Source organism: Aulonocara stuartgranti, assembly GCF_965226115.1.
Source record: "Aulonocara stuartgranti genome assembly, chromosome: 15".
Lineage (NCBI taxonomy): Eukaryota > Metazoa > Chordata > Actinopteri > Cichliformes > Cichlidae > Aulonocara > Aulonocara stuartgranti.
In genome coordinates this window covers 22,977,744-22,998,137 of record NC_138951.1, presented here as the reverse complement: position 1 = coordinate 22,998,137, position 20,394 = coordinate 22,977,744, and the positions used below count along the sequence as shown (strand labels likewise).

The window sequence follows — 20,394 nt, the reverse complement described above, 5'->3', positions numbered from 1 at the left end:
ACAGTAATGGACTTCTATTCATTTTACATCAAATTAAAACTTTGGGTGTCAGATAATTATTTATTAAAAGCTAGACATTTTAAATGAGAATAAGAAAGAAAAGTATGTCTTTGTGCCCCCTTTTCCCTGTTAATGCCCTATCGGCCCCCCTGGCTAAACTTTGCTAGATCCGCCCCTGCACAGTTACCAGCGTCAGCTACGTAGAAAAAGATCCTCGAGTAGAAAGTAATATTAAATACATTCTAACAACAGCTGATCAAGCTTAAACGTGCTGCTGTTGTTCAGCCGCTGGTTTCCTCTTTCTGGTGCAAAGTGGGCCAAAAACAAACTAGAGACACGGACTCCTGACAGAAAAGCCGATCAGCTGATCGTTAAGCAGTTTCACGATTGAAGTAGCAGCAGGAGAGCGAGAGGCAGTCGCTTGTTAAGCTTAACGTGGGAATGCTTTACAAACATTCAGAGATGGACTTACACACTTGCTTTACTTCTCTCGGGGATAACTTTGTCGGAGATGAAATGCCAGGTTGCTAGCAAAGCTCCAAATGCTATCCAGACCACCGACAGGTCCCGCATGCCACAGCCGCTCTATCACGTGATGCATACTGCTCCGACTGCTAACGTTCTGAGGTGAGTTACGGCGTGTTGCAAGTTTTGTGAGGTGCTTTCGTGATATTTAATGGATCGGATTACATTTTTTATTTTTCTCCGATATCCGATCCAGTAATTTAGGTCAGTATCGGACCGATAGGTAATATCGGATCGGTCCATCTCTACTAGCAAGTACTAAATTTTCACTCACCAAAAATACAGCACACAATCCTTCGATAGTCTGTACCTCACAACAAGCAATAATATTTGTTAAAATAATTTAATTAAAAAAAAACAACTGAAAAACTGTTATTTGAACCAAGAGGTTCATGGTCATTGACTTGCTGTTGCCTCAAGTGGCCATTAGAGGAACTGCATTTGCACATTGATTTCATTTGTTAGTGCTGGAGTTTGCCTCCTGAACGATTCTCTATTGTCTGTTTTTATTAAATTATACTGAGATTTCACTTTCTGCTGACTTTTTTACTCGTGTAGCATGTCACAAACATTGAATTGGCTGTCTCTGTAACGCTTAACTGCATTTTCCAAGGTAAATAGTCCCAGTGGGGTACCGTCAACATATTAAATAACCACTGATAGAGTGTAATGAAATGTAAGTGGTGGATATGAGGAATGTTTCTCATCACTGACCTGACAACAGAGCAGACGTTGTGTAGGCAGGACTAGTTCAGAAACGTTGTGCTGCATGCTAAAAGTCACTGTTTTTGTCCACTTATCTGGCACTGATGTCTTTTCCATAAAGTGTGTTGCACTTTAGTTGCTAACTTTTTGGGGTTTTTTCTGTGTGCGTGTCTCTCTCTCTCCAGTTTGTGGTGTTTACTTTCTGGAGCCTCTACCTGTATGACAGAGAACTGGTCTACCCCAAATTACTGGACAACTTCATTCCTCAGTGGCTCAACCACGGCATGGTGAGTTGGATTTTCTCTACAGATGTTGTGGTTCAACTGATCATACGACTTACTGAGATTACAACACATAAGGCAGAGCTGTAGAGGTAGATGGTGAAGGAAAGTGATGAGATGCAGTAAATGTATTTAAATTCATTGGATTAATATAAAGCAATCATCAAGGTCTGAAAGAAATGGAAAGAAGGAAATTTTCCTCTTCTTCTCAACTTTAGATAAATAATAATGAACACTGAATGATTAAAGAAACAAAGAATTGCTCAAATTAATAATTAAAAAAAGTCACTGAAGGCAGCTTTTAAATTCTGCTGCTATCTGCTGATATAAGTTAGTTTCACCAGTGTAATACAAGAAGCCATTCCTTTCATCCACACATGAATTAAAGGTAACGTATTTCCATATTTTTCCATGATAAGAATCATTCTCCTGGCCTGGAGTAGTCCAAATTAGAGTTGAGTGCTTCAAATTAACTGTAAAATTATTTGGACACATACCCATAGAAACACATTTTTTTTTCTTCGTAGCTTCTTCTGTATGAAGGGTATTTACTCAGTCTTGAGCACATCAACATGCAGTTAGCCAGAGCAGCTTTTCCTCACAAACTTTTTCAACATGAGTCTGGGATGTTGGGACCAATTATTCAGCTTTTCTGGGATTCAACCATTTGTATTGTAACGGCTTTATCTAACCTCATAATACATCAAAGAAGAACGCGAGGAACATGTAAGTTTAATCTTTCCTTTTTAGGCTTTCAGGTGTAGGATTTTCAGATGATAGTGGGAGTTTAGAGTTGGATGAAATAAAAGACCTCAAAATGTGCATTTTAGGAATGTGATTTATTTTGACACGGCGCACCGAGTGAAAGATAATTACCATTCAAAAAAAGGTTTCCTGTCTTCTTTACACTTTTGTCAGCACATATTTTGAAACCACCATCTGCCCGCCCTGCTCTGAAATAGGTGTTTTCCCTTGTGAGGGAGAAGTGAGAAATGAGAAGGGTATCCCCAATATGTTGATAGGCTTTATATAACTTTAATGGAAGGTTTGGTACTGATGCATACTCAGTATTCACCCAAGCTGGTGATACATCTGTTGAGCAGAAAAGATTGTGGAACATATCTGAGCAGACCAGTAAAACCATTTCATGTTTGGGAACTAGAGTCCTCCCCTTTTCTAGAGCTGAAATAATAGCCTAAAGCTTAGCCATTAGCATCCTGGAGCCAGAATTAACCATGAGCATCAGCGAGTGGTAGAAGCCTGATCAGCAAGCTGTGTGTATAAACTGTATGGATGCACTGTGTAGACTAACCGCAAACTGCACATCAAAGTTATAACTTCATGAAGGGGTCCAGTTGAGTTATTAGAAGTAGCTGATGCAGCTGGTGAACCACGTCGCTAATAATCCAAACGTTTTAAATGAGTGAGTTGGTGCAACATCTGACCAATCTCTAAAGACCAAAACCGTTAAACATGTTTATTTCTGCAGTTACATTAGCTTTTTTAACATGAGTGTCTGTGGGGATTGACATACATTTTTGAGCCAGCCTCTAGTGGTCATTAGAGGAACTGCAGCTTTTGGGACTTAATTTGAACCATTAAGATTTCTTTCAGTCTATGTCAGGGGTGCCCAATCTCGGTCCTCGAGAGCTACCGTCCTGCAGCTTTTAGATGCATCCTTGTTCCCACACACCCGAATCAAATGAATGGCTTGTTATCAGGCCTTTGCCAAACACGATGGCATGCTGAAGAGGTAATCAAACCATGTGATTCAGCTGTGTTGGAGTAGGGATGCATCTAAAAGCTGCAGGATAGTAGATCTCGAGGACCGGGATTGGGCAGCCCTGGTCTATGTTGTTCATAGGGGTCACTGAAGCCTATGGCAGCTCTCATAGAGTGAAAGGTGGGGTGTACACGTGGTTTGGTGGTCACAGGGCTAACACAGAGAGACAGCTACATGCTTACATCCACACATGTGGCTGATTTACATTCACAAATTAACCTAACAAGCTTGTCTTGGGACTGTGGAAGCCTGAGAACCCACACAGACTTCAGGAAAGTGTGAAAACTCCACACCGACAGGCTGTGTCTCTGTCTAGTATTGTGCACTTTTACAAAAAGACATTACAAGTTCTAGACTCATCTGATTTGAAGCTGAGAGGGAGAATTTGTCCCCAAGTTAAGAAAATAAAATGGTTAAAAATGTGATCCCATTTGTCTCAAGTCAGGGCTAAAGAACTTTTAACTAAATTGAGGACCTCTGTGTAGAATAATAGATGTTCAAAGACGTAAAATGTAAAGCAGAGACAGGCAATGTCTAAAAGTTTTTATATTTTTTGCACAGTATCAGGCACTTTGGGTGAGCACATCAAGTGCAGGACTCATACATCTTTCCCCTGGCATGCATTTGCCTCAGGACTGTCATGGGAACCTGGAGGATGTTTGAGAAACCCTCTCCTCAGCCTGCTGTGGAAGAAGTGGCACTAAACAGTTGTATTGATTGATGAATCGCCATATTAGGTTTCTGTATGGCAGGACATGTAAAGCTGGTCCTCCTTGGGTTATTAGTCATGTCAGTGGATCATAACTCCATAAACCTTGATAAATCTTATCAGTGGAGAACACTGGTGCTGGTGAACCTCTAAATTTGAATAGAGCGAGCGGCGGGTCGCTTTGATTTGTCATCTAGAGGAAGCAGGTTTAATCTCATGTTTAGACAACGACCAGCACACCACACCTCCTGGCTGATAGTGCTGTCAGCTGTGTGTGTTGTGAGTGATAATCGGAAAATTTTCCAGAACTCTGTCTGTGATATGCAAAACCTCATGAAACTTCCTGCAGCCAGAAAGTGATCCACAGAGGCGTGTGAGGTGATCGTTCCCGTTAACGCTTGCTGAAATGAAAAAGACAAAGATGGTGTGTGTGTGTGTGTGTGTGTGTAGTTTGATGTATCATACTCCAGGAGTTGATGTAATAGAATTGTTGCTATGGTGCCATCGCCAAAGACCAAAACAACCAGAGCACTACCAAAGCCTTCGTGCATGCATGTCCCTTAGACACAGAAAACGTGAGGAGTCTTTTGTATGTGTGTGTGTGTGTGTGTGTGTGTGTGTGTGTGTGTGTGTGTGTGTGTGTGTGTGTGTGTGAGTCCAAGTGTGGTTGTAAATATTTTGCGGTATTCCATGGTATCACTGTTGTTTGTTTATCTGGGCTACCACGGCAACCATATGGCCGTTCCCATTGGAGGAGGGAAGGGTTGAGTGATGTTGACTGAGGGAGAAAGAGGAGACATGATATTGTAATAATGTGTCTGACTCTCACAGCTAGAAGCTAATTGGAAGTTAACAAAAAGAAGATTGCCTGCAGGCTCGTAACTGAACTGTCGTGATTTATCCGCTGTTTGCTAATGCTCATTATGCAATGAGTTTATACACACAGATTGCAGATTGCTTTCTTTTGTCATTTGCAGGCTTGGGTTTGGGATTAAAGTTAAGTATGTTTCCCCTCAGTTGACTGCACAAGGGGGATGGGTGGGGTACAGAAATGAGTAAGAGACTTATTTTGCCCTGTTGTTTGATTCAGATTAACCGTGCTTGGGATGCTTTTGCTAAACTTGCAGTAATAGAATAACTAATGTTCTCTGCTATTTTAGCAGTGCTGTGCAAAGTGGGGTGGATAATTGGTGGCAGTATCAGGGACAGGTTTATCAGCCAGGAGACCACGGTTCATTTCCTGTTTCGAATGTGGTGCTCTTTGTTTCTTTAACTCGTAGATTCATTTTCTTTTCATCTTAGTTTTACTTGGTTCTCATCCCGTGACGGGGCCCTGAGACTGTGGTACGCCACCCTTTTGGACTTTGGTGTTTTGCAGCTTGTCCTCCTTTTTACTGTTGCTTTCACTCGTTAATTTAGTTAAGGCGCAGTTTTTGCAACTTAAATTTTATTTTAATGTCAATCTTGACCCATTTATAAGTGCAGCTCAAACTCTCATTTTTCCATTTTTAAGATGCAAGAAAATAAAAGCAACTGCATGAGAGGAAATCAAAAAAAAAGAAAAAAAAAAGCCCTCTTGCTTTTAAAAAAAGATTTATCAGCTGACTGATATTATCGCCTGATATTAGCTGTTTGTTGATCTGTCTGTTGATTTCTGTATTTTACACCCTTCGGCCATGCTTAGAGTGTTGACATTGCAACGTTGTATGAAAGTAAAAAAATATCACCCGATATATCAGAATCACTGAATATTAGCATCAGTATCAGTCTTAAGTATGCTACATTAGGTGGGCTCTAATAAATCAGTCCTTTTACTAAAGGGATGTTCATGTATTTTATGTAAAACCAGCATCTTAGATACATTTTTTAAGCCCTGGATGTGGACTGGCTTGGTTCTGCATTATGTGTAAGAGGAGGTAAGAATTAACTTCATATACCAGAGAAGCTGATGAACCATTAACTGCAAGAAAATTAATTTGTTTTATTGTTAATATTCAGTTTAATAAAAGAAAAATTCCTTCTTACTCACCATTTAAAAGAGAGGTTTGTTTCTTTATAATGTTGATAAAGTGAGAGGTATTATTAAAATTGCCTTTTTTTTCTCAAGACATTTCAGACATTTCTTTACACTGAAAGTAACAATTCAGAGGTCTTTTTTATAGGTTTTACAGCCTGCTTGACTGTGTCTAGTGTTTTTATTATTGTCTTACTGTGCATTTCTTAACAACAGAAGACAAAGTGAAACAAGCAAAACAACTTTGGAAACTAAATGAAAATAAAATAAGATAAAGATAATTAAGAACTCTTAAAAGATATAAAACTCTAATAAGAAGCGCACACTGTGAGACATGGTAGTCAAGAGTCAAGAGAGAAAGGCTTCCAAAGAGCATGGCTGTAAATGACAGCGGCACACAGCAGAGGCTCGCACACCGAAGCTGAAAGAAATTCAGGAAATGTGGAGAATATAAGTACAAGGATGGGATCCTGTTCCATCATTGTGCTTAGTGTTGGTGTCTAGGAAAACTACACAAATAACAACAAAAACACTGACCATCATTTATTTATATTTATGTCCTTGTATACTTAAAACAGAATTGTCCCAGCCCCACAGAGGGTCAGGCTTCTCCATGGTGGCCAAAGCAGTGTGTTCATAAGTGTAGCAAAACCAGCAGATTGATAGTGTGTGTGTTTTCTTTTTCTGTTAATCTTGCAGTTTATAAAGGCAAACACACACACACACACCACAAGGTTTCTCCTAGCAACAGGGGATTATAGCCTCACACTGGGTCTGACACCATTGACTTATGGCACGTACACACGCACGCACGCACACACACACACACACACACACACACACACACACACACACACACACACACACAGTCATTGCTTTGTTATTAAAGCTCTTCTGGTTCTGGCTGTGGAGTTTCAGTACACACACACACAAACACACACATGCACAGAAGCCTCATTCAGCATCCACACTTAACCTTCATCTCTTGTCTGCTCAGCCTGCATCGTTATCACTCCGTGTGTGCTCGTCAGACTCATTCGCTGTGCCAATGTGAAAACCTATTTTTACCGTTTACATATCATGTGGAGCTGCAGTGATGTCAAATGAGAGGAAATTATCAGAAATTGCTTCTCCACAGTGAGAAGGTGAGCTGCTGCTGTTTTATTATCCAAGACTGACTAATTTCGGAGGCAAGAATTGTGGGTTGATTAAAACAAGCAAACTGAAAGCATCGTTTTTGATTTGGGGAAATTGAAAATGCTACTTAGGCTGCAGGTTTTTGCCAATTTTACTATTACAGTTATTTAAGGTGCAGTACTGTGCAAATGTCTTGAGATACTGTAATTTTTTAGGGCTTTCACTTCTTTTGTCTTACTTACCTTTAGTTGATGCAATAAAGCAAAGAGTTAAGTTTATCAAAACATTTTGGGCATTTGGCTTCATTAAAGATCAGTACTCTGGAGTAGGCTTCAGAAGTAGAAGATAGCGAAAAGAAACTTTAATATTGGTGTTAAATATGCAACTTATTCCAAGAAAAACATCATGCTAAATACTGGCAGTGTTGCCGCAGGATCATTCAAGTTCACACACGTTTTCAGTGAGTGATAGAAAGTGTAACTGGATTGTCCCTCTGTGACATGATAAGCTCCTTTAGTTGGAAAGCTGAGAAAAATGTCAACAGGAGACTTATCTTTTGATTTTCAGAGTTCAGCTTGAGTTCAGTTAAAAACCTTTATCAGTGCAGGGTTAAAAGACTAAGCAATGAGCTCTGCATCAGCTGCTTCCCTCTGACTGCTTAAACTCTAAAGCTGTAACTATAGGGAGGGAAATATTTCCCCCCAAACCCACTGAAGTTTATTTTGAATTCTCTTCAGGTTACAAAAGTTTGCAAAGATATGAAAAGTGTCAGTTTAACTTAATAAAAGAGTCAATTTGATGTTATTGTGGAGAGTTAAGAAGTTGTGTTGGTCTAGAATGGCACTCACTCAATATTTTATACACCAATCATATATTTCTCATACATTTAAATAAACACATGGGAAAATTAAACTGATTAAAGTGGACACGGCTAGTAAAACGAGCTGTAACCAGTTAATACTTTCATCATCAGTTACTCTGAAAGAATAATACCCACCACAGTATCCCTGGATACAATGAATGCAATCATGAATTTTATTTTTTCAAGGTTACCCAAACATATTCATTTCAGAATTCATCCGGCTCCTTCTGTCAGCAGTCACATCATCAATAAACCCTTAGTGGGTTTATCCTAAGATTTTTTTCTCTGTACTTTGCAGGCTCTTTAAGTGTTTTCTGGCAAAGTCTAATCTGACCTTGTTGTTTTGGGTGTAGCCAGTGGTTTGCACCTTGTTGTAAAACCTCTGTATTTCCATCCATGAAGGCATGTCTTGATTGTAGACTTGGAGAATGAAACCTCCAGTGAGGTAGGTGCACCATATTCTTGGATTGTTCAGCTGTTGGGAAGCGGGTTTTCCTTAACCATGGACAGAATTCTGCAATCATCCACATTTTCTAGGCATTTGCTGTTGCTTAGCTGACGTTCCTTCTTTGGATCTAATATTTCCAGTTCCTGTGAAATGCTTCCAAGTGCAAGTTTACCTCAAGATCTCTTGTCTGCTTAATTTGTCTTGGAATAACAAGGAAACAGGCCTCAACTGGTCATGATACTGGTTGTCAATCAATTGTTCAGTTACCTTTGAGCTTCTGAAAACAGAGGACTGCTCTGACTAAAAAAAGGCTGTAATTTGTAATCAGTAATGTAATACTTTTTTAAGCCTTTGAATTAAAACTGAAAGTCTGCACTTCAGTCACATCTTGATCGTTTAATTTAAAACCCACTGATGATTGCAGTGATGCAAAAATTACCAAAGTTGCCTACTTGTTATACTAACTACCACTTGAGTGTCATAATTTCAGCCGTAGCACCTTTCTCAAGAGCCAATCAATAGCATGGTTAGTGTTTCTCGAATAAAATGTTTTCTTTTGATTTTGGTGAATTTCGAACTTGCGAGTCAGATGGTTTCCTTTTAAATCCTTTCCCACAGTAAAGCTTTTTTTTCTGATGCGTCAGTTTCAGCGGTTCGTTGCCGCTGGAAGATGTTTGACCTCGCGAAGCTGCCCTCAGTCATGTGACCCCACCCGGCCCCCAGCTGTGTATTTCTGTGTGAGATGGTTTGTCCCATTTTTAGCCCCAGACCACAGGATCGCACCACTGCTGTTTGCCGGCGAGGGGGGATTTTCCACGGAGGCCGAAAGCTGGCTGCTGGAGTGTAACCGCAAACCTCCTGGGGGGAGATGGACATAGAGAGGGTGAGAGAGAGAACAACAAAGGAAGAGACACAGGAGCAAAAATAGAGAGCGAGAGGGACAGAGGGAATAAAGGGAGTATTATTTACGCGTCCTCTCAGCAGATACTAAACTTATACTTGACCGGGAGACTGGAATTCCTCTGAGGCGCACGGGGGAAAAATGCAGCGTCAGGACATTTGCTTGTGTGTCTGTGTGTACAGTACAATGAAGGAGGAGAAACCTAAAATTTAAGACCCTAGGAGACAGAGCTATATTGTTACTCAGTTTGTGCATTCTTGGCATCTCCACGCTGACCTTTCCGAGTGCTTCAAGGGAAGCATGAAAAGGAGTCAAGGTCAGGCTTTGACACCGCGGTCAGTGTACAGATCAGTGCTGCATTCACAAATAGACACTCAGAAATTTTTAATTTGCTGTGAAAACCACTTAGAATGTTTGAGAATTGCTAAACTGTAACTGAACGTCAAAACCTTCCGATTCCCTACAGACACAGAAACTAAAGCCATTTTAAGACATGCACAGCAGCCTTGAACTTTTCTGACCCTCTTTGAAGAAGGTGCATGTGTGATATTTGTGGATATATACAGTAGATAGATTGGGAATAATCTGTTGTTTTTGCCTGCTAATTCTCAAGCGCAAAGACTTTGTGATGTCCAACTGCACACATAAGAGAATGGTGCGGTCATTGTCCGGTGAATTCACAGCCAGTGAGTGGGCCTCATGCGTCCTGCTTAAATTCACTTTTAAACACGATATTTAGTAAATGAAAGAATCTGTCACATGGATTAAAATTTTAAATATTTTAATTTAATGGTAAGCTTGTGAAAACACGCAATGACATACTTAGGAGTTATTTTTCAATTTTCTTTTTATTATTTGCAAGCTTCCCTCGTTTCGCTCCACTTAATTTGCGACTTTGATTAGAAATGAATCCGGTTTCATTGTTCGTGCACCACATGTTAGCTAGCAAGAGACCTTGAAACTGCTTAATAGCACTGTGGCCAGACTGGACAATTTTCTCCAGTTTCATTCAGAAGCATTGACTGAGATAAACAAAGTCTACATGTTTGTATTGCACCGTAGTGTACATATATAATCATCGTGATCAGCTCATTAGTCCAAATGCACTTTGTGGTTCTTCAGAAGGCTGTAAGCTGCAGCGAGTATGGGTATGTCACTTGTTTGTAGCCTGTGTAGCTTTCAGGGACTTTAGAAATTATGCATATTGGCTGCATTATTATATAATCATTTGGTGTTATGCAAGCATCTGATTAAAGCCTGGCAAGCCACAAAAGTCATGCTACCGTTGATGATTGAAGGAAAGATTAGCACTTACTGATTTCCTTGCTGTTTTTTTCTTTTTAGATTCATTCGTTTATTTGTAAGGTGGTTGTTTTGAAATGTATTTATGAACTGTAAAAAAAATCCAGCACCAGCCATCACTTAGCTCTGTCTGCTCTTCAGTCTGGCTGTAAAGCCACAAGATCAGCTAATCAGGCTGGGAAAAACGAAAGTGATGCTAATCAGTGTGGGCCACTCCACTTATTGATCTGATAAAGATTGTTTTCTGTAAATGATGCAGTGTTGTTACTTACTGGCATGTATGCTACATACACATCCTGTCTCTCAGACAATGAGAAGTTTAATACTGAACACTTAACACTGAAATTCTGCTGTAATCTGAAGGTCACTTATTGTTTTCCTGTGTCGAAATGTATATACTGATTTATTTGAGACATTTACAGCTCACAAGGTAGAGCAGAGGGCTAAACTACAAAAAACTCAGCCGATCATTCTGTCTTAGCTGAAGCAACTTAAGCAACTTAAAGAAGTCCAGACGCTTTTCTTTGCAAGCTCCTTTGACTACGATGACCTGGATGACTGAGAACCTTCACAGACATGTCTGAAACTCATCTGAGATAATGGCAGAAGTTATCAACTTCCTCTGTTAAACCAATCTTTCCGCTTCAGGTTCTCACATAAAAATGGCATTTCATATGATTGTTTCTGCACAAAATGATCCCACCTACAAAGCCAAAGATGTTGTCGAATGTTGATGATAAAACGGTGAACGTGGTGCGCATTAGCATTCGTACCTTCTGGCCCTTGCGGCATGTGAATATAAAGAGGAAACCATAAATGGCAGAAATTATTTACATTTTAAGGCTACTTATTTTTAACCATATGGATCCTTCATAATTTACTGCTTACCTGAACTTTATGCATGAGTAACTAAGGTGGCACTTGAAAGCGTTCAGTTTCTGTCACTGCAGCGACTTTTCTCACACACCAGCAGAGATCATCTCCTACAGTGAACCTGCTGAGATACGCTGAGTCACTCGCACAGGAGCCGCTAATCTGTTACTTTGTTGAGTGAAGCGTGGATACTGTTGCATAATTGTGTAGCTAATTGATTGAATTACAGTTTTGTTGTCTTTTGCGCCTCTGTTACAGCTGTTTCTTCAGTTTGTGGCTGGGTACTCCATTTTTAGCTGTTCACATTGATGCAGGCATTTATTGTTTATGAATTTCCTTATAAAGAATTCTTATAGGAGAAATGCACCAGCGTGTACATCCACTGTAGCCCACAGCATCGTACAAACAGCATCACTCCCAGCTGTCCGTCTGGGAACATCATCCCATTGTAACATAACAAATCCGACAAGCTCAACTGCTGGAGACTAAAAGGCTCAACTGTTTGACACTTCTCAGGTTAGGCACGCACACACACACACACAAACACACACACACACCGATCGACAGCTGTGCTCCTCTGAGAGCAAGTGAAGTAAGAGGTTTAAACTCTACTGAGACAATTATGCTTGATTTTTGGTTTGTAGGCATGTGTGTGAGTGCCCCCTGCTGGATAGTAGTGCACACTAGTGGACTTTAATAGTGGGATGAAATGATTGAATTAGTGATGTTTGGTGGATTATGAATAAGACAGATGTTACAAGCATGCAGGAAGTGTGTGTTTGTGCGTGTGCAAACAGCTGTGAGTGTGTCACATTAATGACAATTCTCATGTGTTTTTGTGAGAAATGGCTTCAGAGAAAATAGCACCACATGTCGTGACCTCCATTAAATGGCACTTTTGTGTTTAGATGGATAACTCTGGTGCCTGAACACACACACACACACACACACACACACACACACACACACACACACACACACACACACACACATTCTGTATTTAGAGATGAATGAATAATTAAAAACAGACCAAACCAGTGACAATTGGGGTTACATGTAATGTAAAAAGAGTACAGGGATCTTATTTTATTTATTTTATTCCAGTTTTTCTGGACTTCTGGGACTGCAGAAATGAATCAATTAAAGAAAATTAAACGCTGGTGGATAGTGTGTTATTTCCTTGTTTGTTTTGCTGGTTGGATAAAGGAATACAGAGCAGAATAGAGTCATGGCTCTGTCTTCATAATCGAGATTTTTCCAATAATGGTGATGACAATAATAATAAAGTGTTAGCTGTTTATAGCTTGGCTGCTTTCATGTGCAGTACCACAAATGGCCATTAGGTGGTTGTTTCTAAATAAAGGAACTTAAGCTTCAATCAAAAAGCGTTTTAAAATCCTTTCGTTTTTTCTTATCCACGTCATTATGACTTCAACCTTATCAAGCTGGTAAAAAAAATTAAATCACAGTACGAACAAAAAAAATATAATAAAGTCGTTTTCAATTAAATTAACTTGAAAATGAAACTTTTAGGATATCATCTCAGTCTTAAAAATCTTCAGTCTCTACTCCAGCCATGTTAATTATCATGCTAGTGTTTCCGTGGCCTTCAGCACCTCAAGGTTAAAACTAAGCCGTAACCTTCTTGTCCTGTAAGGATTGTAAGATTTGTGAACTTTTTTTCCCGATGTTTTGTGTAACTGTGACTTTTTGAAACTGGAAGCCTTTGGTTTAGTAATATAAAATAATCTTTGAAAAGGAAAGCACTTCTTTTTCAAAGATTTAACTAGCTTCAGCAGTCACTTTACCATCTTTCGATTTAAGTCTGCACTGAGCCTTGTCCATGATGTAGCTGCGATGAATATTGGGTACAATATGCCAAAAATGGCAATTAGTTCCCTAATTCCCATTTTTGCTTTTGTTGGTTTTGGGTAGTTCAAGAGAAACCTCTCAATGAATGCCAGAAAGATGTTTACTGTTTTGAAGCTATCCTTACCTTCATCTGTTCCCCTCTCTTTCGCTCAGCACACCACTGTCCTTCCCTTCATCATCATCGAGATGCGGACCACCCACCATCGGTATCCCAGCAGGTTGTGGGGTCTGGCGGCGGTGTGCTGCTTCGGTGTGGGATATATCCTCTGGTAATGAATGTTTACTCTTCTCAGCAGTCAATAAATGCCGCGTACACCACACGTCCTAAATAAGTAACAAGTGAAGTGCCTTGACATTTAGCAGTATGGGAGAATTAAAGGTGCAGTATGTAATCAAACAACAATTCCGTATGTTTAGCTTTGCGGTGAAATCTACTGGTTTTATTATGCCACAGAATACATTAATAGTCAGTGTAGCATCCAGTCTACCTCTAGTTCAACTTAAGCCAAAGGACTACAGTATAGTAACTGATGTGTAAAATAAAGCCCATCAATATCTCTGCTTGCTCAGGACATGTTGGGTGCACCAGGTGACGGGCGTGTGGGTGTACCCGGTGCTGGAGCGCATCGCACCCGTAGCTCGAGTCGCCTTCTTCAGTGCAATGATGGCAGTAATTGGTGTCTTCTATGTCCTCGGAGAAATCCTCAACAGCTACATCTGGGAGAAACCACACACAGGTATACACACGCACACACACACACACACACACACTGGGCATTTATATCTTGTGGGGACATCTGATTGACATAATGCTTTCCATAGCCACTTACCCTAACCCTAAGCATCAAAAATGAATGCCTAATGCTGACCCTAAACCTACCATAACCATAACCCAATTGTAACCCTGACACTAAAACCACATTTTGAGTCTCAAAAATCCCTTCAGCTGTCACACATCGAGGGCTAAATTCGTAAAACATCCTTTTGAAGTAATAAGAAATAATAAGAAATAATTTTGTTATTTTCAAGTTGAATAAAATGTGATTCAGAACCAATCGAACGTTGTAAAATAACGGTCAGTAGATACAAGCTTCTCAGAGACGACAGAGTCAAAATCAGGCTCCAAGCAGAGATCTGAAAACACACAAGGACAGACGCTTAAGAGCGGAAACCTTTTTATTGTTGCCGTAAGACAGAACCTGCGACTCTGTAGCTGCACGCTGCTCTTTAGCAATAAAACAAGTGTCATTTTCACTCATCATTGCTGTAAGTGATTCTTTCCATTCTCTACAGTGCATCTGTAAGGATTCATCGCACTTCACTTGGTCCACATTTGACTGTGTTACAGCCCTAATCCAAAATGAGTTAAATTCATTTTTTACCTCAAAGTTCTACACACAGTACCCCATAATGACAAAATGTAAAGAGTTACCTTGAAATTCTTGCAAATTAATTTAAACACAAACAAAACTAGGCACCACTTATCACCTGGTGAAGCATGGTAGAGGCTCCATGATGCTGTGGGGAAGTTTGTCATCATGAAGAACTGGGAGGCTAGTTGGGGTCGAGGGACATGTGAGTAGAGCAAAAAGAAAGACATCCTTGATGGTAACCTGCTCCTGAGCACTCTGGACTTTGGACTGGGGCGAAAATTCATCTTCCAACAACAACTCTAAGCACACGACCAAAATAAGGAAGGAGTGGCTTCAGGATCCTCTCTGAGTGCCGTTGTGCGCCCCAGCCAGAGCCCAGACTTGAATCTACACACCCCATCCAACCTGGTGGAGCTTGTGAGGTTCTGCAAGGAAGTATGAGAGAAACATCCCATAAATATGTGTTCCAAGCTTTTAGCTTCGTACTTAAAAAGAGCATGCTTCAACAAAGTATTAAGCAAAGACTCTGAATACTTATGTGTATGTTACGTTTTTGTTTTTAATACATTTGCAAAAACTTCAAGCTACCTTTTTTCACTTTCAAATGATGGGGTGTTATGTGCATAATTTTAAAGTTGAATATAAAGGCTGTAACATAACAAAATATGGAACAAGTGAAGTGCTGTGAATACTTTCTAGATGCACTGAAAGTGCAAAAACTATGCAACAAATACACAGAATTTTACAAAAAAGTTCATGTTTTGACAACTAAAATGCGAGTCACAGTCTGTGTCTATGACCTGGTTCATTATCCTCTTAGTTTATCTGAAGCTCAGTTGTGGTGTTTAGTATTTAAAAGGTTAGTTTTGAGTCCCCCTAGCTTTGGACTCTAAATCCAAACAACAGTGGACAGATTTCTTGCTTTCACCACCAACACTGCTGGCTTAGCGGCATGCCTGGTCTGTGGGTGGACCTGAGTCAAAATTATATTGAAAGTGTCCTGATAACTGACCCGAAGCAATTTCCTAGAAACCTGTGCAATTTTTTCTGTCAACGTCTCTGTTTCAATCAGTATATCAAAAGTCTTGTCCGGCCTCACTGTGCGCAGATTACAAATGCAAAGGTCAAACCAGTTCTTCCAAATAATGCAATCGAACATCTTATCCATATCCTCATTTCCTTCTGATTAGATTATTGCAACTCATTGTAAACATGCCTCAGTGATGCAGCAGTTTCCTGTCTACAGTTAGTAAAAAACACAGCAGAAATATCGCTCACAAGCACTCGACTCCAGCCCTCGCAGAATTACTCTGGCTTCCCATCCGCTACAGAATCCAATTTAAAATTTCACTGATTACTTTAAAATCACTACATGTCGACCCTGAGTCCCTCAGATCAGACAATCAATTCCTGTTATAGATTCCAGGTCTGGGCTGGAATCTGGCTGCTTTTTGCCGTTTTGGCCCAAACTGTGGAACAATTTTCCTCTTACGATCAGCACAATCAGTTCCCCTCAGTAAATAAACAAAACAAAATGTGGAGGCTGGCTTTTGTTTGATGTTTCATAATAATTTTGTTCAAGCCTCACGTTTACTCATTTTACGTACTTTGTAATGTTTTAACACTGCTATTTATTGTGGAGCACCTTGTGAGTGCTTTGCTATAGAAATGAAGCTTGTCACTGTTATTTTTGTAGTATTTTCAAAGCTATTCTATTTTATTTATTATTAAATTAGGTCACTTAGTTTGATTAATTTGCACAAAAACATGTATCTTTATAGTAACTGTGTGTTCACAGCGTGCCTATACATGAGCATTTCTTCTTAAATGCAACAAAAACATAATATTATTTAAAATGCACAGTTAAAAGGACCAAATAATCATAAATGCGCTCTGAAGAGTAGCCGCACACCTGCTCATTAACCTGTGTCACCTACACTCTAAGGACCAAAGGTGGCTCTGTGCGGGCTCATGTTTTTGCTCAAAAAATGCTCAGATTTCTATTTTTTGTAACATAAAGGTCACCTGCCATCTTTTTCACTAAATCTGGCCCCTTTTGTCTCTGTCTCAAAGAAAAGGTCAAAGGTGAGTGATCTTCAGAATCGTTTCAGAGGACTGCTCCTGCCCCGCGCTCACAGGACAGCACCAGAACACAAACAAGCGACATCTCTGGACGTGGAAAAGACACGTACTTTTTGAACTCTATCCATAACATTACGCAGTAAAAAGAAGAAGACAGATGCATCATCGATTAAATGTAAATAAGGAAGAAAAAAAGGTAATGAATGAGAGCTCATCTTTTTGTTTGCTTTCTTTCGTTTCCTCAGAAGCGAAAGCTAAGCATCCATCCTGCAGATCGAGGACAAAACATGGACGAAATATGCACATACATACATCTTCATAAAACATAGGACATCAACTCTGACATGCAGCAAACACGTGTATGTAACACATGTATGCAGGGAAAGGAAACACACATTAATGGGACTTGTTTTTGTGGAATGAGCACATTCAAGTGAACAAATTTCTTTATTAGCTTCTTCATAATGATTGAAAACCAGTGTTGTGTTGAAGATTATTATTATTATTATTAGTGCTATTCATCCTGCGCTCTCACTACATGTGTGAAAGAAACTAGAGGTCGGTAAATTATCAATAAAGTCTGATTTAAAAATACTTTCTTTCTTCATGTGAATCCAGAGTTGCACTCGATGCTGCAAAAAACCAAAGAAACTTACGAGAACAGGTTCGTCTTGGCTGCGAGTTACAACCGCAGCAGCTCTGTGCAGAGGCTGACTGTCGATTTAACAAACTGTTCAAAGTTCAAAACATATTAATAGCAAGTCACAAGACAGGAAATACAGCCACACTTTACATGATGACCTGACTGATTGATGCTGTTGGAGGCCACTGATAATAATCAGGACAGCTGTAATATGGCGTTTACAGGTATGTCAAATGGTGACAAAGGGGGCAACAGAAAGTAGCTTTTTCCTGGCAGTTATATTGAAGTAGTGGATCTAACAGAGTAGTTAGTGCTCTCTGCTCAGCTGTGATGCTTGGACTCGTTTACCATACTCTGTCCTTTTTAGTGTGCCAATCAGATTTATGTCAGTACTACCGAATACTATAGACCAGAGTCCATCTGATTTGAAGAAATACAGCAAGACCATGTCACGGGAGACGAGGCTTCCTGCAACAACATCAGCAAAGCTGGCGACACATCTAATCAAAGAAACACCTGGGAAAAAAAAAGGTGTCTGAAAGCTGAATATTGTACTTGAGACTGAAAGACAGATTCATCAAAGGTCCTCCAATGTGTGTACTTCACTACATCTGTCGCCAACAGAGATGGGCAGTAATCCAATTACCTTTTTTAAGTAACGAGTAAAGTAAGGGATTACTATTGCAAAAAAGGTAATTATATTACTGTTACTTTCCCGTAAGCACGCTGCGTTACGAAACCGTGATTTCGTTTGCGAGAGTGTTTTATGACAATGACATAAACAAGTGCGACGTTCGTGACAACAGCTGTGTGCAGATCAAAAATGGATGATATATCGAGTGCGGGAGAGAGGATGAGCGTGCAGCGTTTGAAGCGTGGAAGTACTGACCTTACTTTGAGATTGATTCTGTAAAAGTGACAAAAACATTAGCGTCCGCTGTTCACTGCGTGGGAAGAAAACGATTTTATTTTATGTGCTGGAATGTGCAGAAAATAGGTTTAAATGATAAACTAATTTCTTCCAGTCAGAGAATGTTGCATATAATTTAATGTTTGCTTCATGCATAAAGTTAAAAGATTAAAACTAATAAAACAAGTTTTAAAAAGAGACTTTTCCATTTGATTACATTTTATATGATGGATTATGCAGAAAAAGTAGAACTGGGCTGAAAGATCCATCGCTTTATCACTTATTCAGATTGTGTATCATGTTTTTAAAAAGTAACTAAGTAACTAATTACTTTTGAAAATAAGTAATCAGTAATTAGTTACTGATTACTTTTTTCAAGTAACTCGACCAACACTGATATAAGAAGTTGAACCCATGGATGATGGTGAGATTCATCGACATCTTCTTCAACAAATAAGGTAGTTTGATAGGAAATAAGGTTTATTTTGAATTTGATATCTGCAACATATCAGATTCATTGTCATTTAAGATTCAAGCCACACCCCCTTTTTCACTTTATGTGCCTTTTCTGCAAAAATGAATGATACATTTCTCCTACTGTGTCACTTAACACTTTTTTTTTTGATTGAGTCACAAGGTTTTGGTCGAACTGACCTCCAATTGGTACAAAGTGTTCGTATAATCACTCACACACCAGGTAGAATTCAGTCATCCAATTAGAGAATAATAATCAGATAATCAGACTAATAAAAACATCGGTTTAGTCATAAAACCTTCATAAGGCCTCTAAAACCAAGAATAGAAATATAAATTCATCCCTAATTACACCCACACACATTACAAGATGCTAACAGTCTACACACTACTTTGATTTATAAAGTCTGTAATATTTGGCCTCGGTGTCCATGCTGGTCGCACACACAAGCAGAGATGGGTTAAAGCAGTGAGCAAAGAGAGAAAGAATTCACCGCGCCCGAGTTTTCCAGCTCTCTGTCACAATGGAAACTTCAAGCAACAATAAGACACAATGTGAATGACACTCATGACACCCCGTTAGCTGTAAATTGCCAAGGCCTCTGCTGAATAAACCAGAACAAAATAAATCGAGATCTGTCGCCCAGATGTGCGAGGCTGAAAGCAAATATGTCAAGAATGAAAGAAGGAACCGAAGCAGTTGGACCCACAATGAAAGAGGAACTAATTAAATAAGGAGACGAAAATAAAACTGATGTGTGCAGAAAATTACCAAAGCAGAAAAAAATAATAAAGCGGGAACAAACAGAAAATAAGTAATGCGGTGGGTTTCTCAATGTTGGACAGATGTGACAAAGAAAACAGACAGTTAGGACCATAAAGACCATAAAGTAAATATATGCAGACTGATTGAAACATATTTGACTTAAAAGAATTTGCAAAACAAAGCAGAGGCAGAAGCTAAGATGCCTCCCCCTCTGTGCTGAGCAGAAAGGTGGAGCACGACCCTTTTAGTTCGATTTCTTTAGACTGCAAAGGTTAAAATTGTGAACCCACAAAAAACACATCAATGCAACACTTCCTGTCAGCAGCTAAGCTCCCCCCGCATCTGCGTCCTCCTTGAACACAAACACACCTCTTCTCTTGTGACAGTAATATAATAAAAACACCTTTACACAACGTGACATCTCGTATTACACAGCTTTTTCCTTTTTTTGGTGTTCTCCATTGTGTGTGTGTGTGTGTGTAGAAGTGTGGTTGTGTGAGACTCCTCTCGCTGTCGTTTTAGAAAGGAGAGTTTGACACAACACACTCTGTTCATTAGCGCCTCGCAGCCAACCCTGCACTGCTCTGTGTGTGTGTGTGCGCGCTGTCTCTTCATTAACACATCAACTCCTCCACTCTGAGGTGACACATTAAAACATTCTCGAATATTCTGCTCTGCATGTATTAGCATATATTTACATGCTAACGAGAAGAGAGGAGCTGGACTGAGGCACG

General features: G+C 39.7%; 1 protein-coding gene across 1 annotated transcript in view; it reads left to right on the top strand.

Annotated features, from left to right (window-relative positions):
* aig1 (androgen-induced 1 (H. sapiens)) overlaps positions 1–17,461 on the top strand; it is a 31,169-nt gene extending 13,708 nt beyond the window's left edge. Inside the window, exons 3-6 of the mRNA XM_082506169.1 lie at positions 1,416–1,517; positions 13,566–13,681; positions 13,983–14,149; positions 16,859–17,461. Coding sequence (XP_082362295.1) covers positions 1,416–1,517; positions 13,566–13,681; positions 13,983–14,149; positions 16,859–16,878 — 405 coding nt within the window. The 3' untranslated portion in view covers positions 16,879–17,461. The remainder of the gene's footprint in view (positions 1–1,415; positions 1,518–13,565; positions 13,682–13,982; positions 14,150–16,858) is intronic.
* The last annotated feature ends 2,933 nt before the right edge of the window (positions 17,462–20,394 follow it).